Here is a 14,840-nt window from a genome sequence, read left to right as displayed (position 1 = left end):
ATGAACTGTTACATATTAACAGACCTGCTCAAACCATAGACAGTAGAGGGGAGGAAGACCGTCAGTAGAGGGGAGGAAGACCGTCTATGGTCAAACTAAGGCAGTAAGGGGGCTAGCTGCCTTTCTGCTATGCATGTTGCTAAAGTTGACCTCCAGTACCTAAAGTTTCAGACCTTAATTACTTTTGTCATTCTTGTTTTTCTGGTTTAAATATTTCTTGTTGTTTTTCTGGTTGTACTGTGCAGAAATCATTGTCATAACATCAACGTAGAATTTTCCTGCACTGAACAGATAGAAACAACATTTATTGTTGATCTTTGGTACCCATACTGGTATGTACCAATTCTGATCAAATTTGAGCGACACCGTATAATTGCGGTATTTTTTGATAAGATTGAATGTGGCTACATGGCGACCATTTTTTTACGATTTCTTCATGTCAGGAACAATAACTCAGACATGTATCAAGCGATTTTATTCAAAGTTGGTTCAAGAACATTGACTTATGTTATACATATATGTATGTTGATTTGTTTCACAATATGATCCAATATGGCCACTCGGTGACCATTTTGTTATGTATTTTTTTATGTTGAGAGCCATAACTCTAGCAAGTCTCAACCTCATCTGACAGCTTTGATATTTTGTATTCAGTTTTATAGGTATGAGCAAAATAGTCAAACTATGATGAAATCTACAATTTACAATTTTTGGCCAATTTTTGCCATTTTTGGTCAAAAAATGTGTTTTTCAAAAATTATGGGTTCGATAGCTTTGAAATTTGGTATACAGGTTCCTACAGATAAAATAAATGTGATATATTGAAATTTTGATGAAATCTGCAATTTTGTAATCTGCAATTTTGGATTTTTTGGTCAATTTTTGCCATTTTTGGTCAAAAAAATTGTTTCTTTATAAGTAATTGTCTGATACCTTTGATATTTGGTATACAGGTTCCAAGAGGTTGTCTTTGTGTAAGATATTGAAATTTGATAAGGTCTTCAATATTTGTATTTCTGGGTCAATTTTTGCCATTTTTGGCCAAAATCTTTGTTTCTCAAATGTTACTCATCTGATAGCTTTGATGTTTGGTATACAGGTTCCGAGGGTTTATCTTAATTTAATATGTTGAAATTATGATGAAATCTTCAGTTTTGTATTTTTGCAGCTAACTTTGCCTTTTTTGGTCAGGCCATCCTGAAATGAGCTATCAAAGATATCCACCTTCATCATCATCACATGTGTCACAAAAAGTTATTCTCTACATACACAGCAGAGCTCTAGTGGACTGTTAGGTCGCTTTTTTCAAAACCGCTTGTCAGACAGCTTTAATATTTGGTATACAGATCCCTAGGATGAGCTTAATGAGATATCATACAGTCAGGAAATACTTAGTTTTGTATCCATGTCTATAGTAGCTCCAGGGACATTGGCCCTATGTTTTCATGTCCGGAGCCATAAGTCAGACATGTATCGACCGATTTTATTCGAAGTTGGTACAATGACATTGACATATGTCATAAGGATGCATGTCTATTGGTTTCACAATCCAATGCAAAATGGCTGCCTGTTGGCCATTTTGTTACTTTTTTACATGAACAAAACCATAACTGGGACATATTTCCACCAATATTATTCAAATTTGGTACAAGGACATTGACCTATGTCATACATACGCACATCAATTTGTTTCATGACATGTAGCAGTATCACGTCAGTTATTGAATTTTTGTAATTAGACTGATATGTCAAGAAATATCGCATCAAATTTCATGAAACTTGGTACAGATGTTAAGCTCATATTGCTTTAACAGTGAATAAAGATATTTATGAGTGTCATGGTAATTAATTTGTAATTGCATTTATATACCGTATGTAATGAGCTTTCCTAATTAAAGTGATATGTCCACAAATACTGCATCAAATTTGATGAAACGTGGTACAGATGTTGATCTCATAGTGTTGTAAAATTCAATGACACTTAGTGGTATCGTTTATAAATGCTAATGTGCATTTACATGATGAAGTTTTGATTTTAGGGTGAATGTCCAGAAGCACTGCATCAAACTTTATGAAATATGTGATAATCTGTCAGTATTATGATAAGATGCAAAAATGTTTGGCAACATCCTGTCCATTAATTACTAATTGACTCATTTAATGACCTTTAGGAATTAGGATGGCAGTATTCAGTGGTTTTATGTTTTCACCACTATGGAACTCATTCTCGACCCATCTGTATCGCAGTATTTTTAATCAGAGACCTAATTAATGAAGAGGGCTCTATCCTCTCCAAGGACTTGTAATTAAAGTACCAATTAACAAGTGGGGTCCAGTGTTTCATCTAGGCTGCGCGATTGTGCGATTCCCCTCTTTGGTGTGCGCGCCCGTCAATTGTACATAGAAGGGGCGATGATCGACCCATCGCGTACTGCACTGAGCTAGCTGGCTGGAATGGCATATCAAATATCATGGGTGTCACACTTCGATATGACCCGTTATCGGCACCTGTTAATACTTTGGCAACAGGCATTGTATAGTGTAGCAAGAACATTTACATGAAAGGGACTAATTTTAGTTCGATTTTGATACTTTTTGTACTTTCCGTACACTGATTTAGCATATGAAAGCCTTTCAGCCCATTGAGAGTTACGTTCACAAAAGTTCATGACCTAGCTTATAAGGTTTGTGTGTCTAGGGACTGGACATAAATTACAGAGGGGGGGTGGGCGGTGTTTTTCGAAAAACTGCTGCGTAAAAAATAGTGACCCTTCAAAAGTTCATGCACAAAAATTAGTGACCCTCCCCTTATCCGTGCATGAAATAAGTGACCCTCCCCTGTTACTCAATACCCCCCAAAAAAACCGCAATGTGTTAAAGACCCCCTTCTGACTTGCTATACTTTTTAAGTCGCCCTCCCGAAAGGAAGGCAAAATGTGGCCGATATAACGCGTTGTCCAAGAAATATCAAATCATATGTGTGTGATAATTCATGTAAATGTACTTTGCTTGAAGTGGCAGGTAAAAAGTGCATGCCTGTACAAAAAATGTAATTTTTAGATTTTATCGATAATGTTGATTCACTATACATGTAGTCGACTATAAGAAAACTACGAACGTGTATTTTCCAGTATAAAACTAGCTATATCTGTTCATATACAGATGTTTAATAACTGATATAGATATACTTGATTAGCATGGGTTGTTTACAAGTGCACATGTGAACAAGATATTTGATTTTGGAATTTCTGTCAAAATGTTGATCCACTATACATGGGAGTCTATGACAAAACTATACATGGGAGTCTATGACAACACTGTCAAAAAATTTTCAGAATTAAAAATTTGCACTATTTGTGCATATATGGACCTCAATAATTGACATAATTGTGCTTGATTGAAGAGGGTGGTAAATGTGCATCTGTGTACAATAACTTTGTTTTTGGAATTTCGCATAAAATGTTGATCCACTATACATGGGAGTCTATGACAAAACTGTAAAAAAAATTTCAGAATTAAAAATATGCACTATTTGTGTATATATGACCCTGAATAATTGACATAATTGTGCTTGATTAGAAGAGGGTGGTAACACGTGCATCTGTGTACAATAACTTTGTTTTTGGAATTTCGCATGAAATGTGGATCCATTATACATTGTAGTCTATGAAGAAACTATGAATAATTTTTTTTAAATACAAAACTTGGCAAATCTGTGTATTTATGTATGCTTGATTATTGATATTTATGTTCTTGATTAGACTAGAGTGGTTACAAGTCCATGTGTGTGTAAGAAATTTGATTTTGGAATTTCACCGAAATGTTGATTCACTATACATGGCAGTCTATGGTGAAACCCTATGAATAATTTTTTTCCAATACAAAAATAGGTAAATCTGTGCATTTATGTACACTGAATTATTGGTACTAATGTTCATGATAGACTAGAGTGGTTTCAAGTCAATGGTTGTGCAAGAAATTTGATTTTGGCATATCACTTAAATGTCGATTCACTATACATGGCAGTCTATGATGAAACTATGAATAATTTTTTTCCAATAAAAAAATAGGAAAATCTGTGCATTTATGTACACTTGATTATTGGTATTAATGTTCATGATTAGACTAGAGTAGTTTCAAGTCAATGGGTGTGCAAGAAATTTGATTTTGGAATTTCACTGAAATGTCCATTCACTATACATGGCAGTCTATATGAAACTATGAATAATTTTTTTCCAATACAAAACTTGGTAAACCTGTGCATTTATGTACACCTAATTATTAGTATTAATATTCATGATTAGACTAGAGTGGTTTCAAGTCAATGGTTGTGCAAGAAATTTGTTTTGGAATTTCACCAAAATGTTGATTCACTATACATTGTAGGCTATGAGGAAACTACAAATAACTCATAGGTTATCTGATCCTAAATTGTTATTCAAAAGTTGTTCGACCTGAAGCTTCCAGTTGTTATTGATGACACTATGCACTATTCTGAACAGTTTGTATTCTGTCAATGTCCTCAAAAAATTAAAAAATGTACATACAGCGACATGAACGTTTGACACCGACCTATACCCAATGTATTGTCAATGGGAGAATGATGTCAAATAAGTAATCTCCCAAATTGTTATTGAAAGAGTTATTATAGGGGACAGTTATGCACAATAGTGTTGAATAAGTAGAAATCATGACAACTTAAATCAAGTGGCTGCTTGGATCATCAATACATTGTTTATTATACCTGAAATTTGCGCCCGAAGGGCGCGCCGAAAATGGTAATGGCAGAAAATGAAAGTGCCAGGAGGTATTTTTTCTTTTTTCAGTATTCCATAACGTGCACATGCAATTTCAGCTTTGATGCATGAAAAAGGTGACCCTCCCCATAGGCTTGCACAAAATTTTATGACCCTTCAAAAATGCTTGCGCGAAAAATGGCGACCCACCCCCAAAAAACACCGGCCCACCCCCCCCTGTAATTTGTGTCCAGTCCCTTATCTCTGTTACGATCGAGAAAAGGAGACAAACTGAAGTTTTTGTGCATAGTATGAATGTCCATAACACTATGAAAATAATTCTGGTAGCAAAAATTGACACGGAAATTGGACTTTTCTGTTACAGAAACGTGTTCAGTTCAGTGAATGGCATGGCATTGGCACTTTGACGGGATTGCATGCAATGACACAAGCAAACTCTTGAAACTGTAGTGTCAATGGGCCCGGTTATTGAATTCAGTGAACAAAAATTGACTTGTTTTTCTGCCAAATAAACCCTAAAGTTATCTGTTGGTGACAACCAACCTTTCTTTTTGTTATTGTCCCACTGTAAAATGACTGACAAAAAGCACTTGGAGTGAATCTGACATCGAGAAACTCCACATTCAAAACACGGCATACAGATTAATCTGACCTCCTAAGTTGTTCGTTTAAACTCTACTGAGTCTGCGCACAAGACTACAAGACCAGCTAGGTCACTAGAAAAATACAGCTAACTGGTTTGTATAGGGCAATCTTGATCCAAACTCTACAGTGGTTAGGGATGATATAAGCACAGTAAAAACGTGACAAACAAGTATATTATTTTTTTCAGAAGATAGAAAAACATTCCTTTATAACTACTAAAGATTTTTTCTTGCTTTGTGTAAGTACACACAGTTCAGTTAAAAATGAAAAAATTCCCTTGAAGGTACATGCGCAGTGGAATGGCTAGCTGTTGTTATTATGTTTGAATGTACTTTTAAGCCACAAGAAAGCAAACATACAAAATATGTACGAACAAACATACAGAATATTGTAGCATACAAAATACGCTACTATTTTTCCTGGAATATTAATGCTTATGAATATTAATGAGCCGCCCGCCACTCGTCTAAGCTCTACATACATTCACAACAGAGATACTCCAATTTGTTGACTTTTGAAAAAATCTTATAGAGGATGGTGTTTGCAGCCAGCAACTTGGATTGTATAAGCAAGTGATTTATGGCTTGTAGTATGTGTATCACAAGTGACATCACTGCAACATTAAAACTAATGTGTAAAGTCGTGATTATATGTTTCAGTTATATCCCCCCCAAAATTTTAAAATCCCCCTCAAAAATTCCTGCAGAGGGGGACCAGTCCCCCCTTGGTGTAGCATCCTAGATGAAAAACTGGGGGTCTGTGTCATCAAAGATGATGCCTCACTAAATAATTGCACGTACAACATCAGATACCGCTGCCTGAAATTTGGACCAATTTTAATGTTGCATGTGTGGTTGTTGTTTCAGCTTGAAGTCTGAACCATAATTCATATAAATTAGTGTGACTTTCAAGTATGCAATGTAACATTAGCAGGTTTTATTTTCATCATTCTTACGGAAAGTGCAGACAAATATTTATTTTGCATGTTAATGAAAAAAAATGACGTTCATACTAAAATGTCAAATATGATGCTTATCTTGACAGCAAATGCCAAGAGGCCTTTGCTATTTTTGAAAACTGAATTCTAACACAGACTTATAAAATGACCCAGTTGTTTCGTCGCAGAAAAAATGTTCAAAGTAAGAGCAACTTCTACTGTGTATTAACCATTTGGAGCATTCAACAACAAACATTTACGATACCTGCTTTCCCCGGTTCAGATCCAATATCATGATCAATCACAGATCGCGGAATAGCTGATGGAAATTCAGTTCCGTTCCTTATCGTTCATCAACATGTGTAAAAAATAGTTATTCTCTACATAAACACAGGGGAGCTATATCGGCCATTAGGTCGCTTGTGTTTTGGTTAGTGATTATCCTGAGGTCTGCAAATGTTGCGTAGCATCTTGCCCGTTGTTTGTCACTTTAGTATGAGACTGGTCAAAGGTACAATTATTTTACACAACTTTATTACAGTCAAAAAGTATGCAGTAATTCATGTCATACTGTATTATTTCATGCGTCCAGTAGTGTCTGACAAATGTCAATACATGTCGATCGAGTCATCAGCAGTCAATTTCAATGCTTGATAACTGAGTTTGTAATTTGTCAAACTCAAAGTCATTCCTTCATTCAGGGGTCACATTAGTAGGTCAATGTGTTCTGTTGAGTAAATGCTAAAATTTTTTAGTCTTTGTACTGTGAAGCGTACTACTATTAATGAATCTGTTGTAAAACACGTGAGCACATTCAGTTCATATCTGGTTATTATTATTATTATTATTATTATTATTATTATTATTAAGGCATTTTTTGTCATTTTTGGTCAATAAATGTGTTTCTCAAAAAGTACTAGTCTGATAGCTTTGAAATTTGGTATACATGTTTCTACAGATGAACAAAGTAATATATTGAATTTCTGATGAAATCTGTAATTTTGTATTTTTGGGGCAATTTTTGCCATTTTTGGTCAAAAAATATATATTTAGAACACTACTCTTCTGATAGCTTTGGAATTTGATATACAGGGTCCTACAGATGAACTAGTAAATGATATTATTATAATGAAATCTCCAATTTTGTGTAATTTGTCATATAACTCAAAAATAACTGCACCAAATTTGATGATATGAGCTGCAGATACTGATCTGACAGCTATCTAACTGTGGTGTAAAGCATTTAACAGGAACTTCAGGACCATGGGCACACAATAGAGGGATTACTGATGATGCAGCCATTTGCATACACTGGACGGGAGTTTTTGAATTCTCAAAGCATCGCTTTGACCGTGTGATAAATTTGAATAATCATGATCGACATTTCGTGACATATGCAAAGAGGGGGCAATTGGTCCTAGAGGGAACACATTTTGAAACATATGTGTCTCCGACAAAAACGGAACATTTTTCAGTTTATTTTCAACTCAGGTTTAGTCACTATACATTCACATACATCATATGCAAGATTCAGTGACAATGAACGCCTGGAACATGGCAAAAGGGTCTTTGCTCAACTGGTTCAGGAATATATTCAAGTTCGGTATTAGAGTTGTAATTTGAAAGTTGACCTCCGCTATCTCCGTCGAGTTCAGTTTCACGATCAATGACAATTCCACTATTCATGTCTAGAAAAACATGTTCAAGGGCTTAGTCGGTGTTAAACTGCCTGCGTCGCCATTTTTAAATACCCTCTGACATAAAAACAACAACCTATCACACAATCCTTTAACAAATCACAGTGGACAAATGACCGAGTATGGCGGCATTTGTTTACAAATTTGGCGCACATGCTCATTTAGGTTTGACCTCTACCTCGTACGCTACACTAGGCTTGAGGAAATAGTCAACAAACATGATGTAGATCAGACAAAGCCAACGTATATCGAACACATATAAACGCGTACGTTCTTGGCGTGTTTACGCGCCTCCCGCAGTCTAGCCGTTGGCACAGAATGCGCCCTTTCGCGGTGAAAATGTTAAAGATGTTCATCACACACAGCTTTGATAGCACACAATGAGATCTATCAGTATTGTATCAATTAATTGCTACTTTACATATTTGATGAATTTTTGTTATTAGGGTGATATGTCTTGATGAAACTTGGTATAGATCTTTAGCACACAGTCTCATAATAGGGTACAAAGATGCTTACAAGTGTCATACAAATTAATTTCTCATTTGCATAATGAATGCACATTCCTAATTAACGGCCTATCTCCAGAAGAATTGTATTAAGTTTAATGAAACGTGGTACACATGTTGATCTCTTAATACTGCAATACTGTATTAAGACCATTAAGCAGTATCATGTCAATTGATTGCTAATTTGCATATTTGATTAACTTTCATAATTTGTATGATATGCTGCATCAAATTTGATGAAATGTTGTACAGATGTTAATCATCCAGCAGTGTTATGGCATGCAAAGATATATAGTAGTACAATGTAAATTGACAGCTGTTTCACACATTTAATGAATTTTCATAATTAGGCTGATATTTCAATAAATGGGCCATCAAATTTCATGAAACTTAGTACAGATCTTGAGATCACATTGCTTTAACATTTGAATGAAGACACTGAGCAGTTTCATGTTATAAATTGATTTTTAATTTTCATATTCAATGAACTTTCCTAATTAGAGTGATATGTCCAGAAATACTTCATCAAATTTGATGAAACTTGGTACAGATGTTGATCTTACAGTGCTGTAATCCTTTTGATTACTTACTGCTTGACTTACTTAATGACCTTTTGTAATTAGGGTGGCAGCCCACATTGGTTTTACCTTTCCAACACTATGGAACCCATTCTTTTTCACAAACACAATTAATGAACAGGACTCTATCCTCTCCATGGACTTGTAACAAGTTGGGACTGTGTCATCAACGATGATTTGTTCATCACAGACTGAATTAATGAACAGGACTCTATCCTTCGTCTCCAAGGACTTGTAATCAAAGTACCCATTAACAAATGGGGACTTTGTCATCAACGATGACTTATTATTCAGTAAATATGTCTCATGTTATGTATTATCTTTAATAATCATTCATTATTAGGTTGTTGAAGATGGATACCAATTCTTTCAGAAAAGAAAATTGGTCACTCTGTTCAGTGCCCCAAACTATTGTGGGGAATTTGACAATGCGGGTGGAGTAATGACTGTGTCTGAGGATCTGACATGTTCCTTTACAATCTTACCAGTAAGTATAAAAGGGATTATTGTGCATTTAATTTGACATTTAACCCTTAAAACGCCATGCCCGTATATATCCGTACACGCCCAACTCACGCTCAGCGCCATGCACGGATATATCCGTACACGGCCTGAGGTTTGCTCAGGCAAAGTTTGGAACTTGATTTCCCGCGTTTAACAGGTCACCTGACAAATAAATCCATTCCTTACCCTTTGAACCCACTTCAGGTCCATATAAGGACTAAAATAATGACATCATCAGTTGTAGCCACGGCAATTTCCAGTAATTTGAGCGACCTTTCGAGGAAATCGGGTCGACTATTTTTACCGTGAATATCTAATCAGATCTGGTCGCTGCCTCCGCCGAAGTGAGAGACATTCTGAACGCTTTTTCCTGCTGTACATCCTAAAGACGATCGTTTTGTGACAAGTTATTGGCCATTTCTTTATAGAAATGACATATTTTGGTATTTTTTGAGGATAATCTCTGAGAAAATGAAGACTTTTTTTGATCGGCCGAACGTGATTTTGAAGTTGAACAGCGGCTTGAATGGCGTCACCACGGAGCATCGCATTGACCAGCCTCTCTGAAAGCTCAAAGTATGTCAGTTCGGTTTTCTAGGCCGAAAACACTAATGATGAAGAAATTTGAAAGGATTTTCACGAAATCTTAATTTAATATGTGATTTTGGAGCGATCAGGTCTGTTTATGTCATGTAAACTTTGATATCGCGGCATTCTTCACCGTGTATCGAGACGGCCAAGATGGCCGCCGATCACGGGTTTGTGTGTACAAAAAGTACAACACGGCACGTTCCGAACTGTTGATCTCGCGTCATATTCTACGTCTATAACATATTCTTTTGTCGAAATATACCCGATATGTAATTATTTATATCATATCTATTGGTTTCTGTTCATTTACTGGCGAATTATGTTTGCGTGCTCGTCAAAATACGTGATCAAACTTTCGTATGTGTTCACATTGACTGTCATGATTTACGGAGACGTCGCGATCAAACGTCAGGGCCAGTACGGTTATCGAAAGCGTTCAGAGGCGAATGTCGTTCTTATTGTACCTCAAACTTATTTTATTTAGTTCTTGAATCGAATTTATTTTCTCAGAAGTTCAGGTAGTGCGTTTTTGTGGTGAAATTTTTCGTCGTTTGCCAATCACAGGGTAGCTAATTTCGTAGCTGAATACAGGCTCTGATTTGAATTGCCTTGTAAGATGGCAGCTTGTTCATGATATCAATCAAATTAGTTGTTTGTGTTTACTTGCAATGCCAAAATCTTTCAAACATATCCTCTCTAACTATAATGGCAACATTCATTCCAGAACAACAACAATTGAATTATATCTGATAGCAATCAGAATCCAAATAAAAAAATAAAAACAAAGATTTTTCCTGGTTACATGGTTTCACCTTTTGATGCAGAAAGAAATACACAAACAAACAAACAAACAAATAAATAAATAAACGACAAATGAATAAAAGATGTTGTTTACGAAATTCAATCATGTTGCTGATTAAAATTGTCTTGGGCTGTATTTCACTTGTGTTATATGCTTTTGTGTAGCTGTGTTGAAGGGTATGTGGTATTTGTATTATTGACAAATATCAACAATTGTTTGTTTGTTTATTATTTACATTTGATAAGTTCCGCTGCTGAAAATTTTCACCAAAATATGTGTCTTTTCATGACATTTAAAATGTGTAAAAGTTTGCAGGTTTTTGGACGATAAGATCTATTTTTAGAGTCTTTTATTCATTTTCAATACATTTTGAACCAAAAATGTGCATTTTAAGCCCATTTTCCCACCCCCCATTTGCTAAACCAAACATGGAAAGACTTCTCGAAGCTTCTCCATTTCCTGATCTTTGAAATTCATAGTGGTTTGGCTGGGCTTCCAATCACAGGAAACACACTGTACCTGTCTAAAAGAAGTGTAACATGTCAAGTTTATTGGTTCAAAAAGTTCTTGGCATGGGAGGCTATATTGCATGAAAGTCTATGGCGTCTTAAGGGTTAATAATACTGCTGTTTACATGAATGATTCTTCAATGCATGTGCTTCAAATATACGAAGGAGAAGACCCTCTATTAAGGTGGAGCTGCATGTTGCCATTACAATTTTTTCAAAAAATATTTCTTATCAAAGATGACAAGGAAACCCTCTCATTCTATATATATATTTTCAAAATGCAGAGACTCTAAAGTTTAGTATGGTAGCAGTAGTTTACTCGAAGGATGAAGTAAGTGTATATATCTGGGTTGAAAAACCTCAATTTTGGTATTAATGATAAAGAGTAATTCCAGTCAAAAACTTGATAATATTTTCTGAAATAAAATATTTCACTTAAAAGAAGATTATATGTAAAAAAAATTACTATTTCATTTTGCATTATCTATCCGCATTCTAAAATGGCATGGGTTGAAAGACTGACACTCAAAATAAAAGTGATTTAAATCATGATAAACAAACTTAAAATGCCTCTTATTCAAAATGTAAGAACTTTATTGCCAAACAAAATAGTTTTTTTTTTATACATCATTTCAAGAACATAATGTGAAAATTTCAGAAAATTTGATCCAGTCAGAGAAGAGTTAAATTCTTTGGAAATTTTGAAATTAGACGGAAAAAGAAGCCAACTACATGAGTGGCTGTTATAGTTGTAGTTCCATGGGCTTTCCTCTGTCCCTTGTTACGAGCTAAGTTCAAATTGCATCAAGCTACGAATATTTTCATGTATGGAGTTACAGACATCGGTGAAGTACCGGGTACATTGATTTGTTCAAAACCACTGCCTGTTTGTTCCTCATGTTGTTTTTTGTGCCCCGAACGTTGACTGGCTCTATGTGCGTACACACATAGCTGTCTGGATTAAGATTTCCTGGATGAATAGATACACTCGTAGTTTATTCCGCCTCTGACGCAAAGATACACAGTTTACATGTACCACTCCTAGGCTCTGGGATTGATTTCCATACCTTTAAGAACAAGGTTGCAGCTACTTATGGTGATATAAAATATGTCAATTATATTGACGCAGGCAGTCAAGATATTACATTATGTGTGAACAAATCCTATGCATCTCATTTTTGCTGTCATCAACATTTTTGTTTTTCTATTACAGCCAGATAATAGAAGACTCCTTGAAAATAAAAAGAAGTAAGCAGCTGAAAGTACATCTCCTACAAAGGGTTTCAAAGAAAGTGTCATCATGTTTCTGTTCTGCTGCAGTTAACTGAGATTTTCATGAAAAATTTACCATCATTTATTGTTGTATATTTAATATACTTTCAATGTCTAGATATTCCTTAATAGTTGTTGTCAATGTATGACTGGAACAGAGTGTCACACTCTGTTTGAAGTTTGTTGCAACTTTCTCTTTCTTTCAAAAAATATTTTCATGCATTTTTATGGCAAAGTTTCATTTTTGTAGAATTTTAAATGAAGAAGTGTTGGGTGTATAACATTCCATTTCTAACTGAAAAATTAAAATTAGAAAAAGTAAAAGTTATTGTGTATTTTTATTACATAGTTAAAAATGTATTTTTTTAATTATAATCCATCATTCATTGACTAGACAATTGTCTGAACAATAGCTGGTAAAGGTATATCACAGTACTGAAGATATAATTGCTGTAAATTGTTATGCTTGCCATTTAACATTTCATCAGTGAATGTAAGACAAAACTACAGTTTATCACATATTTATTATTTCTATATTCAGTAGCTTGGTCATCTTAAAAAGATCAATAATAGAGCTTTAATTTCTTGCAAACTATCAATATCAAGGAATTTCATCAAATGGGTGAATTGCCAGTCACCAACTCCGAGCCACTATCTGTCAAGTTAGAATGCAATTTACTTTTCAAACTCTATGGTCCCATATTGCTTCTGTATTTGATTGAAGTGCTCCTGAAGCCAATCAGACTAATTTCAAATCAGCATAAAATTTGTATTTGTAATTTTATAGAATTTTAAGTTCTTATTTTGTTTTAGGTGTATTACAATCGCAGACTCAACATCTCAAAGATCTCCCTTGTATTTATTGGCACATTTGAATATAGGTATGTATGTTTGTATGTGTCACTGTGCAAAAACTAAAAGTCCACTCTGTTTATTGTTTGTATACGATACAAAAAAACTTAATGCATATTTATAACTATGTAATGAAGAACTTAAGCAATTCAAAATAATATGCAAGCCTTACAATGTGAAAATTGGTAAAAACCTGGAAAACTTGAAACTTACTGGTCAGATGCTCTGACATTGCCACTGAATTTTTTGTCAGACATTGCATCAGACAGATAACTTGTTTGCCTTACATCACCACCTGTCAACACCATCTCTGAAACCTCTGGTCAGAAAAGGTTCAGGTTTGTTAGCTTATGAACACAGGGTCTATACATGTTGAATCCACTGTAATCCTTGTTTAAATTTGACTTTTAGTCTAGATCAGAAATCACTTGTTAATAATAACAATTCACTTTACATTTGTAAAGGTTGAGTGTATGAGATGAATACTGTCATCTCAATATGCTTTTTGGAGTACAAGAAACTGCATTTGACATTAAAATACTAGTTTGATGTTCAGCTTTCTGGGGAAGTTTAGAATATTTACAAATCTGGAAACTAGTACAATATTGAAGTATTTTCTGATTATTAAGACTCAATAAAATTTGTCTATGTACAATTTTCAGAATTTTTATCTTCTCGTCTATTTATAGACAGAAAAGGCATTAGAATTGAAAACCAGTATGAGTCCTGTCAACGTCTACTTCCATCTGTCAAGATCCATGACGTCATGCCATTATGATGGGTCAAATCATAAACTAGTGGGGGTGTTCATGGTTCAGGTTGAGGTGTAGAAGAACGATTTTGAGCTTTGACAAAAATCAAAAGGGACTTAGCCACAGTGTTAAACCTTTCACCAAGGTTCCATAGTTGACTGCGATCTATTACAGACTACTGAGCTGACGTTGTAGGGGTACTCACTTTGTGTTTGCTCGCTCTGTGTGCGCTAAGGTGTGTTTGGTACTGCATTGCGTGGATATCCCCTCATGGCCTAACGTGATATGGGCCTGTTGCATAATCTGCAGATGGATCACATGCCTCTGCTGAAAACAGTCAAATTGTGTAAGCCTGTCGACATTTTCGTAGCATTTTTTCTCATTTAATTTTGCAAAATATTGGCGAGTACCTCAATATTTCAGGATAACTCTTTC

At 35.0% G+C, this 14,840-nt stretch overlaps 1 protein-coding gene across 1 annotated transcript in view; it reads left to right on the top strand.

The window, feature by feature from the left end:
* The window catches only part of LOC139152165 (serine/threonine-protein phosphatase PP1-alpha-like), a 118,945-nt gene extending 105,308 nt beyond the window's left edge, over positions 1–13,637 (top strand). The window contains exons 7-8 of the mRNA XM_070725286.1: positions 9,467–9,610; positions 12,743–13,637. Coding sequence (XP_070581387.1) covers positions 9,467–9,610; positions 12,743–12,781 — 183 coding nt within the window. The 3' untranslated portion in view covers positions 12,782–13,637. The remainder of the gene's footprint in view (positions 1–9,466; positions 9,611–12,742) is intronic.
* Positions 13,638–14,840: the final 1,203 nt, after the last annotated feature.

The sequence above is a fragment of the Ptychodera flava genome, chromosome 15, assembly GCF_041260155.1.
Source record: "Ptychodera flava strain L36383 chromosome 15, AS_Pfla_20210202, whole genome shotgun sequence".
NCBI classification, from domain to species: domain Eukaryota; kingdom Metazoa; phylum Hemichordata; class Enteropneusta; family Ptychoderidae; genus Ptychodera; species Ptychodera flava.
Note: the sequence above shows the minus strand (reverse complement) of the source record. Positions and strands in the feature narration are given on the sequence as shown.